At 33.0% G+C, this 13,194-nt stretch overlaps 1 protein-coding gene across 50 annotated transcripts in view; it reads left to right on the top strand.

The window, feature by feature from the left end:
* Window positions 1-13,194, top strand: part of TTN (titin) — a 249,119-nt gene that overhangs the window by 129,790 nt on the left and 106,135 nt on the right. For 31 of the 50 annotated variants that reach the window (XM_044303133.1, XM_044303118.1, XM_044303159.1 and 28 more), the window contains 15 exons: window positions 2,599-2,676; window positions 3,064-3,141; window positions 3,237-3,332; window positions 3,413-3,490; window positions 3,647-3,733; window positions 4,424-4,528; window positions 5,234-5,305; window positions 5,716-5,802; window positions 6,195-6,272; window positions 6,845-6,949; window positions 7,177-7,263; window positions 7,581-7,643; window positions 8,076-8,150; window positions 11,481-11,531; window positions 12,119-12,517. In XM_044303133.1, coding sequence (XP_044159068.1) covers window positions 2,599-2,676; window positions 3,064-3,141; window positions 3,237-3,332; window positions 3,413-3,490; window positions 3,647-3,733; window positions 4,424-4,528; window positions 5,234-5,305; window positions 5,716-5,802; window positions 6,195-6,272; window positions 6,845-6,949; window positions 7,177-7,263; window positions 7,581-7,643; window positions 8,076-8,150; window positions 11,481-11,531; window positions 12,119-12,517 — 1,539 coding nt within the window. Of the gene's footprint in view, window positions 1-2,132; window positions 2,211-2,303; window positions 2,382-2,598; window positions 2,677-3,063; window positions 3,142-3,236; window positions 3,333-3,412; window positions 3,491-3,646; window positions 3,734-4,423; window positions 4,529-5,233; window positions 5,306-5,715; window positions 5,803-6,194; window positions 6,273-6,844; window positions 6,950-7,176; window positions 7,264-7,580; window positions 7,644-8,075; window positions 8,151-11,480; window positions 11,532-12,118; window positions 12,518-13,194 lie in introns of all 50 variants that reach the window. The other 19 variants (XM_044303157.1, XM_044303155.1, XM_044303153.1 and 16 more) reach the window with 10 other exon arrangements.

The raw sequence follows: 13,194 nt of genomic DNA, 5'->3' as shown, positions 1-13,194 counted from the left end.
TCTGCTATAATCATACCAACCACCCGAAGTAATTAAATAAATGATTTAAAGTAATTTAGCAATTTAATAATGATATTTTAATATATTTAAAATAGTTGAGACCAACGAAAGCCTGACTCCTCAGGAGATGCCACAAATGACAAAATCTAAAAAAGAAGTTGGTCTTCTTAAAGAAGGTACTGTATGTTACAATATACCTTCTACTTCAGTCATTAGCTTATATTCTCAAAAGTATTCACTTACAAATCAAAATACTAATTTTTAGCTAATATCTTATTTAATAGATATCACAAAAAGACCTATCCCAGACGACAAGCCCAAAATTACTGTAGCTATGGGAAAAGATACTTCCCAAGTGAAAGGTAAATCTAATTTCTTTCCTGCTATAATCACATCAAGTACCTAAATATATTCTATAGTAATATAATAATGATATTTTAATATATTTAAAATAGTTGGGACCAAGGAAAAACTGATTTCTCAGGAGATGTCACAAATGACTAAATCTAAAAAAGAAGTTGGCCTTCTTAAAGAAGGTACTGTATGTTATGCAATTTATCTTCTACGTCAACCATTAACTCATCATTTCAAAAATATTCACAAATCAAAATACTAATTTTTAGCTACTATCTTATTCAATAGATATTACGAAAAGACCTATCACAGAAGACAAGCCAAAAATTACTATAGCTAAGAGAGAAGATACTTTCCAAGTGGAGGGTAAAATACAACACAATACAATCTTTTTTTTTATGTAACCACATCAGCCAGCAAAGGATATTTTATAGTAAATTATAATGGTATTTTAATATACCCAAACTAGTGGGGACCCAAGAGAAACTCATTTGTCAAGAGAAGCCAGAAATGACTCAAACCAAAAAAGAAATTGCCTTTCATAAGCAAGGTACTATAATATTGTAACACATACTTTTTCAGAGTTAAAGGGTGGATGCCACGTATACTGTCTAGATAGTTATCTGCAAGCTAAACAGCCTACACCCTGGCTGACATTTACTTACATTTGTAAAATGTAGTAAAATGTTAGGGAAGGAAAGGTTTACATTACTGATACAATTGTATCTACCTTTCAAGTGGGAGCAGAACTAGATTTGGATTTTTTTTAAATCGGAATACTCGGGAGTTAGAATCAAATTATTAGTAGAAGAAAGTTACAGAAGTTTTTGCTATACAATTACAAATCCATTTCAAGATACAAACTCAAAAAATTAAAAACTAAATACTAATTTTTAACTAATATCTTCAGTGACAGGTACACAAAACAGACCAACTCATGAAGAAAAAATACTAAGTGTTGCAACAAGAAGAGCTGATACCTATGTTGAAGGTATTGTGAGACTTTTAAGTAACCATTAGTCAACAAATAATTGATTTTTATTTTACTCATACTAAACTAATATCTTTAGAAGTGGAGGTCTCCACTCCAGAAGAAAAACTGCAAATTGCTGAACATTTTAGAAGAGATGTACAGTATTATATTGAAGGTAGAATATCAATCTTTATGTTCTGTTTCAATTGTTCAGCTATTTGAGAAATTCTACTAATACCAAATTAATATCTTTAAAGAAGAGCAAGTGTTAAAGAGTCATACACGCAAAGAAGAGCCACAGATTCCTATGCAACAGTCTAAAAAAGTTGATTTCCATACAAAGGGTATAGACCTTCCTAAAAGACCATCATCTGAAGACAAGCTAACCATTACAAAAAGAGATATAATGTCCAAAGAAGAAGGTACATAAGATAAGCCTTATCTTTTTTTAACGAAGTACCAAGTGCAAACAATTGGATCTTCTTAATCTCATATCAAACTAATATCTTTTTAAGTGTTTCCAAGTATATTGACTTTTGAAGATAAGCAAATCATTTCTGAATCCTTAAAATAAGTAATATCTACAGATATATATATCAATGTAGCATTTTTCCAGTCATTGTGTTGTTTGGTCTAACATAGAAAAGCAACAATGAAGAAATAATTACCTTAAAAACCCATTCTTATAGAGAAATGCATACTTATGTGTATCACCACCATGCACCTTAGCCTGTCTTATATTTTTCGTGACAAAATTGAGGAACTTTAGAAATTGTATATAAACTGGTTGTTGTTTTTAAAACAGTGGAATTTCAAAAACCAGTTGCCCCGAAGGAAAAAGTTTCTATTATTTCTAAAAAAGAAGTAAAGCCACCTGCAGAAGGTACATAAGATAATCATTATCTTCTTATGACGAATTACCAAGTTCAAACAATTGGATCTTCTTAATCTAATATCAAACTAATATCTTTTTAAGTGTTTCCAAGTATGTTGACTTTTGAAGACAAGCAAACCATTTCTGAATCCTTAAAAGAAGTAATATCTACAGAGAAAGGTATATATATAGTATTTTCTCAGTCATTGCTGTTTTTAGGTCTAATATAGGAAAGTAACCAAGAATAAACAATTATCTTAAAGACCCTTTTTCTGTAGAGAAATGCATACTAATGTATATCACCACCATGCACCTTAGCATGTTTTATATTTTTCGTGACAAAATTGAGGAACTTTAGAAATTGTATTCTCTAAACTGGTTGTTCTTTTTAAAACAGTGGAAGTTCAAAAACCAGTTGCCCCGAAGGAAAAAGCTTCCATTATTTCTAAAAAGGAAGTAAAGCCACCTGCAGAAGGTACATAACATAATCATTATCTTCTTATGACGAATTACCAAGTGCAAACAATTGGATCTTCTTAACCTAATATCAAACTAATATCTTTTTAAGTGTTTCCAAGTATATTGACTTTTGAAGACAAGCAAACCATTTCTGAATCCTTAAAAGAAGTAATATCTACAGAGAAAGCTATACATAGTATTCTCAGTCATTTCTGTTTTTAGGTCTAATATAGGAAAGTAACCAAAATAAACAATTATCTTAAAGACCCTTTCCTATAGAGAAATGCATACTAATGTACAGTATATCACTACCATGGAGCTTAGAATGTCTTATATTTTTCATGGCAAATTCAGGGAACTTTAAAAATTGTATTCTCTAAACTGGTTATTGTTTTTAAAACAGTGGAATTGCAAAAACCAGTTGCCTTGAAGGAAAAAGCTTCCATTATTTCTAAAAAAGAAGTAAAGCCACCTGCAGAAGGTATTCTATGTTATCACTGCATGTATATGTATACACGTATACAGTATAAATATATTTTCTAGCAAATTGTTAATACTAAGCTAATATCTTTAAAGAACCTGTGCCCACTGTACCTGTTAGTAAGAGACTGGTTCCCGAAGATAAAAAAGTTCGACCACTTTCCAAAAAGGAAGCTGCAGTTCCTGCTGCAGGTATATTTTTATACTGTCAAACTTGTTTCGATGTCTATCTCTTATGTGTACTGAAGTAAAACTAATATCTTTACAACTAGTGGAAGTGGTTACAAAGCCCATCCCAGAGGATAAGCCAGTGGTAGAACCTAAAAAAGAGGCTGTTTTACCAGTGGAAGGTACATAGATGTCCAATATGTAGGCTTTGTCTTTCTTATATAAATGTTCTAAATGTTTGTTGTCTGATTAGGACAAGTAATCTCTTTGTGTTTGTGATGCTATACTTTGTTGTCTAGTATTTTCACAATATTTATGTCCTATTAATATCTTTTAAGAACCTGTTGCATTATCAAAGAAACCCGTCATTGAAGACAAAAAACCTGTCACAGTTGCTAAAAAAGATGTAGCACCTCCTGTAAAAGGTACATTGGCTTTGTGTCTACCTCTAAACACATCAGAATATTTCATAAAATGGTATAACATCTATTTCGGCAGATTGTTAAAATTTTACATTGCTGTGTTTCAGATAAAACATACTTATAAGATTTCCCAAATTTTTAGCAGTTCCAGAGCCATTATAAACTCTCAGTTGTGAACAGAAAAAAAAATAGTAAAATAATTATTCATAAAGTGACAGAAGCAATATTTTATTTTTTTTAAGAGAAGACTTCGGTCCAAATTTTTAAAAGAGTAGTTGTTCCTGATTCAGGTACATGATTAAAATAGTACATACAGATGTAGCAGGGTTAACACTCAAACTCTTAACTCAAATTTCTTAACTCATCGTGTTATCTTGAAACAAAAGCCATTGAAAAGCAATTAAAGGTGTTTGCTTAACGCATTTAGTTTAGATAACACATGTAATAAAGCATGAGTGTTAACTCTACTATATCTGTATGTAGATATATTTATTGAATTTACCACAGCTTTAATAAACTTAAATATTTTTTAAAGTGCCAACTAAACCTAAGATACCTGTGCCAGAGAAAAAAACATACATTAAAACCCCTTCTGTGACAGGTTCTAAGCAGTACAATCCTGTTACTATTTTACATGGAATTTACCCCTATTACAAATAAACCCTAATATGTGTCACTATAATATTTTCAAAGTGCCAGAGGTTTCACAAAAAACTATTTCAACACCAGAGGAAATACCTATATATTTTTCTGAGGAGGAGGAGGAAGAAGAAGAGGAGTTTGATCTAGAAACTGAAGGTATAATTAAATGTATCAATCATCAGCATACATCATTTCATCTTTCAGAACATTATATCACTTCCTTGTTTTAATTAATGGAATCATGCAGGGCTTAATGTTGAGTAGTTTGGAGAAAAACATAGGGAAGTTGCATCTAATAGGCTGGCAATAAGGCACCACATTTTTAGAAGCTTGTAGCATAGGAGATAAACCATTGAGCATGCAGCCACCAGAGATCTTTCCAAGGATGTTAATTTAACTTTCCAGCGTAGCAAATGACAAGAAAGACTATTACTTTTTAGTCTTGGATCGATTGAGAGCCGTCACTATTCATGGCCAAAAAAATAAGCTTTAGCAAAACAATTAATTCAAGTAAAAAAAAGATAACACGTTTCATATACAGACCCCATACTTTGTCAGGTCAGCAAGGGTTTAAGGTTAGTATTGGATTGAAAAGCAGATTTCCTAGTGTATAAACTGTAAACAAGTTTAAGAGAAAATATTTATTAATATTAAATTTAATAGAATTTGAAAATAAACTCTTCCTATTTCTAACAATGTGTTCTTGGTGTCTGTCAACAGAAGGACCCTCTACACAGCTTTTTCAAAATCTTTTATGTTTTGTCATCATGTCTTGGCTGTCTTATGTTTCATCTTGTTGATTTCCAACCATGTTCATCCCCCAAAAAATTTACACTAAGTTTTATATCCTGTTCTTTAAAGAGTATCAATCTGATGAGAGAATTATTGAGACCCCTTCTCCCTTTATAAAAGAGGAGACAGAGGAAATGAGAGGTATTAGGAATGCTTATACATTTGCAACATATCACTATATCCATTCTTGTCCATCATCATAGGAATACAAATTTAGCATGGTGTTCATATTTTTGAAAAGATGTTCATGTACTGATTTTAACCCATATGTTCGTATTTGTGAGTTGTCCCTTTTATTCAGGCATTGTGATCATCTTGTCTAATAATTGAGAACTATAATACTGTTTATTATCATTTTATTTTCCATTCCACTTCATTAAATGGCTGCTGCTATATCATAAAACCAAGTTCGATATCTATCTTTAAAATGTGTGTTTGGTCTATGTACAACACTAATGCTCTTACATTGCCTTAAAACAGGTCATTCTTAATAAATATATACGATTGTCAGAATAAGCAGATCAATAAATATCCTATTACTTTTTTCAAAGCTCCAGAAGAGATAAAGAAGATTGTACTTAAAAAACCATCCCCAGCTGCACCTGAGCCTGAGAAAGTAGAACTTAAGCCAGCTAAAGGTATAGCACCTCTTCACACTATATAGAGAAGAGTGCAATAAATACCCAGCTACTGATTGTACTGTTCTTATAGAGTAAAGAAAAGTACTTTGCTTGTTTATATCTTTTATGTGTATTTTAAGCTTCCACTTTATATTATGTCTTTCAAGCTGTATTGTTAGTCATATTTATAAATATGTGCTTTTTATCTAAATAAGTAAATACAGTTAGTATAGTTTATTTGCAACATAGTCTAATTAGCTAACAAAGTGCTACTATAGAAGACCTAAGAGTTATGAAAAAGTATTTTGGAATATCAGAACATACACAATAACTTGTGTAACAAACCACACACAAGTGGCAAATTCATTCATATTTCAAAGACTAAGAAATTAAATTGTATCTTTTTGAAGTACCTGAAAAGAAAATTATCCGTAAACCTAAACCTGAGATTATCCCTCCAAAAAAAGAAGAGATTAGTTTTAAAACAGGTATAGTTGTATATGTATTAGAGCATTCAGCTATACATAATATAATTTTGCTACTAAAACATTATAACATTTAATTTATTTCACTCTTGCAGTTAACGGTTAAATTGCATAACAAATAAAGCAAGGCAGATAGATTTTATGTTTCTGAATTATTTGGCTATAATATATCTAACAAAATGTGAAATTAAAATTGGCTTTGCTCTAAAGGAAATATTTTTTTTACATTTATTGTAGTAAATGTTGATAACATTACTACTTACTAATAGTCAAAGAAAGATAACTGGGTTAAAATTAAATAGTAAGCTGCTATTGTCTTTGATTATCAGGCTTTCCAGATTAATACTGCTGCAGATATTATACAATTAGGCAAAAAATAAAAATAAAAAGCTCAATTTCTTCATAATTCAATGCTGTATCATTGTAGACTTTCTGTCCTATGTATTTCTTAATGACACAAAGTTCTTGGCTGTATATGCTTCCAAATGCTTAATGCTTTATGCGACGGTTTGAAAGTTTCTGGGCATGCCATATCTTGAACTTACCATAGTAAAAGAGAAATCTCTGTCTTAAAGTTTTAAAACCAGTCAAAAGGGAAGTTGAAGAGCCTCCTGTTAGAAAAGAAGTTGAGAAGCCGAAAAAACCTGAACCTCCTGTAGAAAAAATAAAAAAACCTGAAGGTAACTAGCATTATGTCTTAATAATTAGAAATCTATCAATGTATTGTGCTGTACTTTGTTACGTGTCTTGTAATGTATTTCAAAAACATCTTAATAGGATCTTAAGATTGTTACTAAGTGACAGCGTTATTTCATTATCTATTTATGAATCTTCCAACATTAAGAACACTTTTACAAATAAAATAACTTCATCCGCCTTGCTTGTAAACTTCAATACTATTTTTAAGTTCCTGAAGTTCAGAAGAAAAAGTTACCAGAGGTAACTCCACCTGTGAAAAAAGAAGAAGCAAAACCAGAACCTGAACCAGTCAAAGGTACATGCTTTTAAGGATTATATTCTAACTGGATAACTTGCTTTAATTAATATCCATTATTAAATGATTCCCTAATTTAAAAAAAAAACATGTCAATTACCTTGTCAACTTTAATCATCATCTTTTGTTAACTTGGAGAAAAATCATCTTCACTAATGCTTCTTTGAAAACCTTCTTTTGAATATATATTTGTGATATAAAAGTTGCATACTTCTAATCCTAACATATGCATACTTTATTTTTATAAAGTTTAAGTTCAAGCAAAAAAACTGTTTACAGTCTAGATTTTTAATTAACCAAAGATAATATGTTTAAAGTTCCAGAAAAAGCTAAGACTTCACCCGTTCCCACACCGCCAAAAGTGCCATCACCTGTAGAAGGTAGGACTAAATCTTTGAAATTGGCCACTTCTACAAACATTGAATTGCTACTAATTGTTTCTAAGTAACACATCTCATTAAGTTGTGTTTTTAGTAATTTGACAAATTATTTTATAACACTTATAGTGGTAGAGCACAAAATGATTTAGGTAGTAATTCAGATTATTATTATGTGTAGATATTTAGTATGAACATACAGTGAGGCAAACTTACTTTCTTGCACCTAGACCTTGCCATTAAACACACCCAAATGTGGCACATTTCTGATGCATGCTTCCACTTAAATTTTTAGACCTGTAAATTAAGAAAGCAAGTTAGAATGGATATCTGAATGTATAATCAGCCATAATCATCCTTAGAATTTTAAGGAACACAACATTAATCTTTGTACAGTAACATTTTCTTACCAACTTGATGCACTTTAATTTATAGCTGTTCCATCGCCAACAGCAGAAGAAGCCGTAGTAACAGCACCGGTCACAGCTCCAGTGGTTGGAAAGAAAACAGGTACAATTGCTATGTGGCTTTTTTTTTATAAGGCATATTAGAGGATAATTGATACAATCTTTTTTATGAACTTTTTATTCAAGTACACATAGTACATTTCTCACAATATAATTATATAAATATGGTTTACTATAGATGCAACACTTATAGGATTTTTAATGAATAGTGCTATTAATTATTAGGTTGTAAGGTCTTCTGAGCTATTGGTTGTTGTGTCTATGGTTGTATTTTTATCATGTGTTTGTGTTCTTATTTTTTTAAATACTATAATTTCATTTCCTGTTATTTTTGTGTTAAATACCCTTGTTCTAGATAACTAAACCTTTGGTTATTGTTTGTTGTTGTGTTGTACTTTTTTTTTTTTATATTGTCTTTATTGTCTGTGTCCTATGTCTATTTTAAATTTAGCAGGGATCTTTATTTGTGACCTTTCTATGGCAATTATGTGTATGATATTGTGTTCTTTAGAATCTTATAAAATGTTCTATCCTCTTGGGTCTTGATTTGTGACTTAAATGTAAAACCTTTGTAGTCACAGAGAAACCAGCTGCTTCAACAAAGATAAAGCAGAAAGGTAAAATGCTGTCTGAAGAAAGCAAGGTAGAAGGAGTTCGGAGGGTACCTTTTCTATCTGGTGAAAGTTTCATTCAAATCAAGGAAGATGTGAGTTTTAAAACAGAAAGACTAGTTGTAGATACAACTGAAGTGGAAAGAAGTATTTCATATAAAAAAGATAAGGTCCAAGTCACTAAAAGAGATAAGGCTCCTGAAGAACTGAAGTCAAAAGAAATAATTGAATATTCAGAGGACCATTCTGAGGAGGAATATGAAGAAAGATCAGTTATCTTAGAGGAGGACGAAAAAATAAAAGATAAAAATAGAGTTATACAGGTTCAAAAAGCTATCATGGAGCCTGAACCAGCTGCTCACATAGTAGAAGACTATGAAGTTGAAGACCTTGAATCACCAACGCCACAAATAGAATCCAGTAAAAAGGAAAGACGATTAAAAGAAAAAGAACCTATAAAAATAGTTCAAGAATTTAAAAGAAAAGGAATTGTGCCAGTCACTGTAGAAACTAAAGTAGATACAGCAGGAGAGAAAGTGAGAAAACATATTAAAAAGGTTTCCCCATATGAACCTCCAATGATGGAAGAAGAAGAAATCTTAGAAGCTAGCAGTACAGAAAGCGAAGAAGTTTTAGAAGATGATGAAATACCTACTCAGATAGTCACAAAGATTAGGACAGAAAAAGAAAAGGTTAAAAAAGCCATTAAAAAAGTTCCCACAATAGAATCAGTTGTTGAAGAAGTTATTGAAAAACCTGGTAAAAAGATGAAAGAAGCAAAAACAGATAAAACTATGGAGAAGGCTAGAAAAATAATTTCAAAGGTACCCCAAAAAGAACCAATAATTTCCCCAAAACTGGATGCAGATAAAAGAATAGAAAGAAGTAGTACGGAAAGTGAGGAATCTTTGGACAGCCAGGATGAGTACATAGAGGAACCTCAGAAAAAAATTAAGGAGAAAGTGGGCAAAACTATTGATAAGGTTAAGAGAATAAGAAAAACGATCCCTGGTGAAGAAATCATTGATGAGGAAGAAAGATTAGAAAGTAGTGAATTCTTAGAGCCTCGTGGTGAGTTATTAGAGGAGGTGCCTGAAAAAACAACCCAAAAAATCAGGGAAGCCAAAGTAGAAATTATTTCCAAGCCTAAAATCCACAGTTTAGAGGTAGATGTGGAGAAAGCATTCCAAGATGATAAAAAGAGAGATTTACCTAAAAGTGATAAAGCAGTGCATAGAAAGAGACCTCAGCTGGCAGAAGACAGTGACAAGCTTGCAGATAAATTAAAAGATAAAAATATTATAGGTATAAGTGAAGATGAGTCTCAAAAGACTAGTGAGAAATTAAAAACTAAAGAGAAACCCATAAAAGATATTGTAGATAAACTCCCTGACAGTATTCAAATATTGCCTAAAGATGCTGCAGAGCCTAAGAAGAAGTCATTTACTAGTGCAAAATCAGAAAAACAAGATATTTCTGTTTTAACTGTTCCAGAAATATCTAAAAAGGAAGTGTTTGTAGATGACAAAAAAGCTGACTTAGCTACTGAAAAAGAAGAAAAACAAGGTGCTATAGAAATAGCTGAGGAAACAAAGACTTCCAGAATAGATGATGCAAAAGACCAAATCAAGCGACAAGTTGAAAAAGATAGAAAGATTTTAAAGCCTGAAGTGGAGAAAGACCATAAGAAAAAAGGTGTTGCTCATTTGCCAAAAATAAGTAGTCTGAAAACTCCAGACAAGAAGATTTCTAAAGTACAGGCTGAAGAGGAAAAACCTGTGATACCTGCTCTTAAAAAAGTTGAAAAGATTAGAACTCCTGTTATTACCGAGGAACAGATTCAAACTAGCAAAAGCATCTTGGGAAAAGAGGACACATCTGGAAAGGTGATCAGCAGAACCAGTACGCCTATTGATCTTAAAAAAGCAGAGCCAAAGAAATCCTTAGTTAAAGAATCTCCACTGCAAATAAGCCCTATAAAAGGAAAAGATTTAAGTCCCCAGAAAACAGAAACAGAATCTGAGGAAGCAGAGGAAGAGGAGATATGGGACCAGGAAATAGAAAGTCCATCAGAACACACTGATTATGGTTCTGAGGAAGAAATAATGAGTGAAGACAGCGGGCATACTAAAAAAAGTGCTGTTGAAACTCCAGCAAAAGCTATTCGACGACGAGGTGAGGAGTCTCTGCTCAAAACAAAGATCTGCTTTAAAACTTGTCACCAGCCATGTGCCACCAGCCACCACCATTGTCATGCACGCTAAATATTCTTAAATGGAAAGCTTATTTCATACATGCTTGAAGACACTGATCATTTCCATTTACTCATAAACTCGTCTTTGTGCTCATCTTTGAAGAAGAAACCATATACAGTCTTCATTGTTACATTTGTTCATCATATATGTCCATTCTTCATTCTTGTCAATGATATCTACCTGTCGTACAAATCTATTTCCATATTGTTTCATTGTTTGTCTTTGTGTTTTGTGTTTCAAAGTAGAAATTATTCACAAAAGTTCACAATCTAATGTCACAGTTTTGCATGGTCCATTGGCTAATTTCTTTTAGTTTTTTTTTTATGAGTATAGGAATAATAGGTGACATTTTACATTTCATCTATACTTTCACCACCTGTTTAGTCCATTATAGTTTTGTTCAACTCATTACAGTTCACTTCTGCAATTAACACATGTTTTGGAATTCCAAAACAAAATGCTTTTTGAGAAATCTACTAATATCACTCACTAACTGTTTCACTTTAGATGGCAAGACACCAAAAGAAGAAGCACCAAAGGGTAAACTACCTATTAAAGGTGAGATTGTGTTGCATGTCTATGTTGTGTATATTGTTGGCATCCAGTACATTATGATTCATTATAATTGACTTGCTATATTAAAACAAGTATTGAGTATACATCCTTAAAGGGGTTTTCCGGGATACTTATATTGATGACCTAGCCTCAGGATAGGTCATCAATATAAGACAAGCGGGAGTCCAACACCCAGCAACCCCCCCCTGATCAGCTGGTTGAAGAGAAGGCTGTGCCAGTGCAGCCTTCCCTTCATTGTTTATATGCTCGCTGTTGACATTGCAGCATTGAGCTGGTGTAGTTACTCGTATAGGAACGAGCCATCCCATTAAAGTGAATGGGTAGTTTCTTGTAATTACACCTGCTCACTGCTGCAATGTGGACTGCCATGTGGATGACGAGCAGGTAAACAATGAAGAGAAGATTGTGCTGGCATAGTGCACGGTCTTCTCTTCAACCAGCTGCCAATCTGATATTGATGACCTATCCTGAGGAGAGGTTATCAATAAAAAAAATCCCAGGAAAATCCATTTAAATAAGCTTCATTCCTGGAGTGCAATCATGTTGCTAAATTAACATCTGAATTTTAGGTATCAAGAAGACACCCTCACCTCTTGATGCCGACAAAAAGAAGCTTCGTCCTGGTAGTGGTGGTGAAAAACCTCCAGATGAGCCTGCATTTAGCTACCAGTTGAAGGCTGTTCCACTTAAGTTTGTTAAAGAGCTGAAGGACATTGTTTTAGAAGAAGCAGAATCTATTGGATCCTCAGCCATATTTGAGTGTCTAATTTCACCTTCTACTGCTATTACTACTTGGATGAAAGATGGCAGCAATCTGAGAGAAAGCCCCAAGCATAAATTCATTGCTGATGGCAAAGATAGAAAGCTTCATATCATTGACGTGCAGCTGTCAGACACTGGAGAATACACATGTGTTGCAAAACTTGGAAACAAAGAAAAAACATCAACAGCCAAACTGATTGTTGAAGGTATTTGCTTTTATATGAAAAAAAAAAAAGATATTAATTCAGATAATGGTAACTTTTTTAGTATATTTTATTCCCATCATTCTTCTAAAATATTGAAATAAGTAATAATACCAAAATCTATACAGAAATCATCATTAAACAATTATATCCAAACATAATTACCGTATTATTTGCCCCATAAGATACATTTTTTTGTCTCAAAAGTGGGGGGAAATGCCCTTGCGTCTTATGGGGCGAATAGTAATGAGCGCCTCCATTATGGTAGCGTTCATTGGTACGGGAGGACCGGGAAGCGGTGAAGGCTTTGTACTCACCGCTTCCTGGTCCCCGACTGTCGGCTGTGAAGGCTGCGCACAGCGTAACTGCACTCTGTGATCTCATGCTGTGCACAGCCTTCACAGCACACCCGGAAGACAGAGAGCGCTGGAGGAGAGAAGCGGCAACATCCAGAAGCAGGAGAGGTAAGTGGTTTATTTATTTTATTAAACATGAGGTGCTGGGGGCAATATAAGAGGCAATGGGGCAATATGAGAAGCAATGGGGGCAATATGAGAGACAATAGGGACAACATGAGAGGCAATAGGGACAACATGAAAGGCAATGGGGACAATGTGTGAGGCAATGGGGACAATATGTGAGGCAATGGGGACAATATGAGAGGCAATGGGGACAATATG

The sequence above is a fragment of the Bufo gargarizans genome, chromosome 8, assembly GCF_014858855.1.
Source record: "Bufo gargarizans isolate SCDJY-AF-19 chromosome 8, ASM1485885v1, whole genome shotgun sequence".
NCBI lineage: Eukaryota > Metazoa > Chordata > Amphibia > Anura > Bufonidae > Bufo > Bufo gargarizans.
The sequence above is the reverse complement of the archived record's forward strand: the minus strand, read 5'-3'. Positions and strand labels throughout refer to the sequence as shown.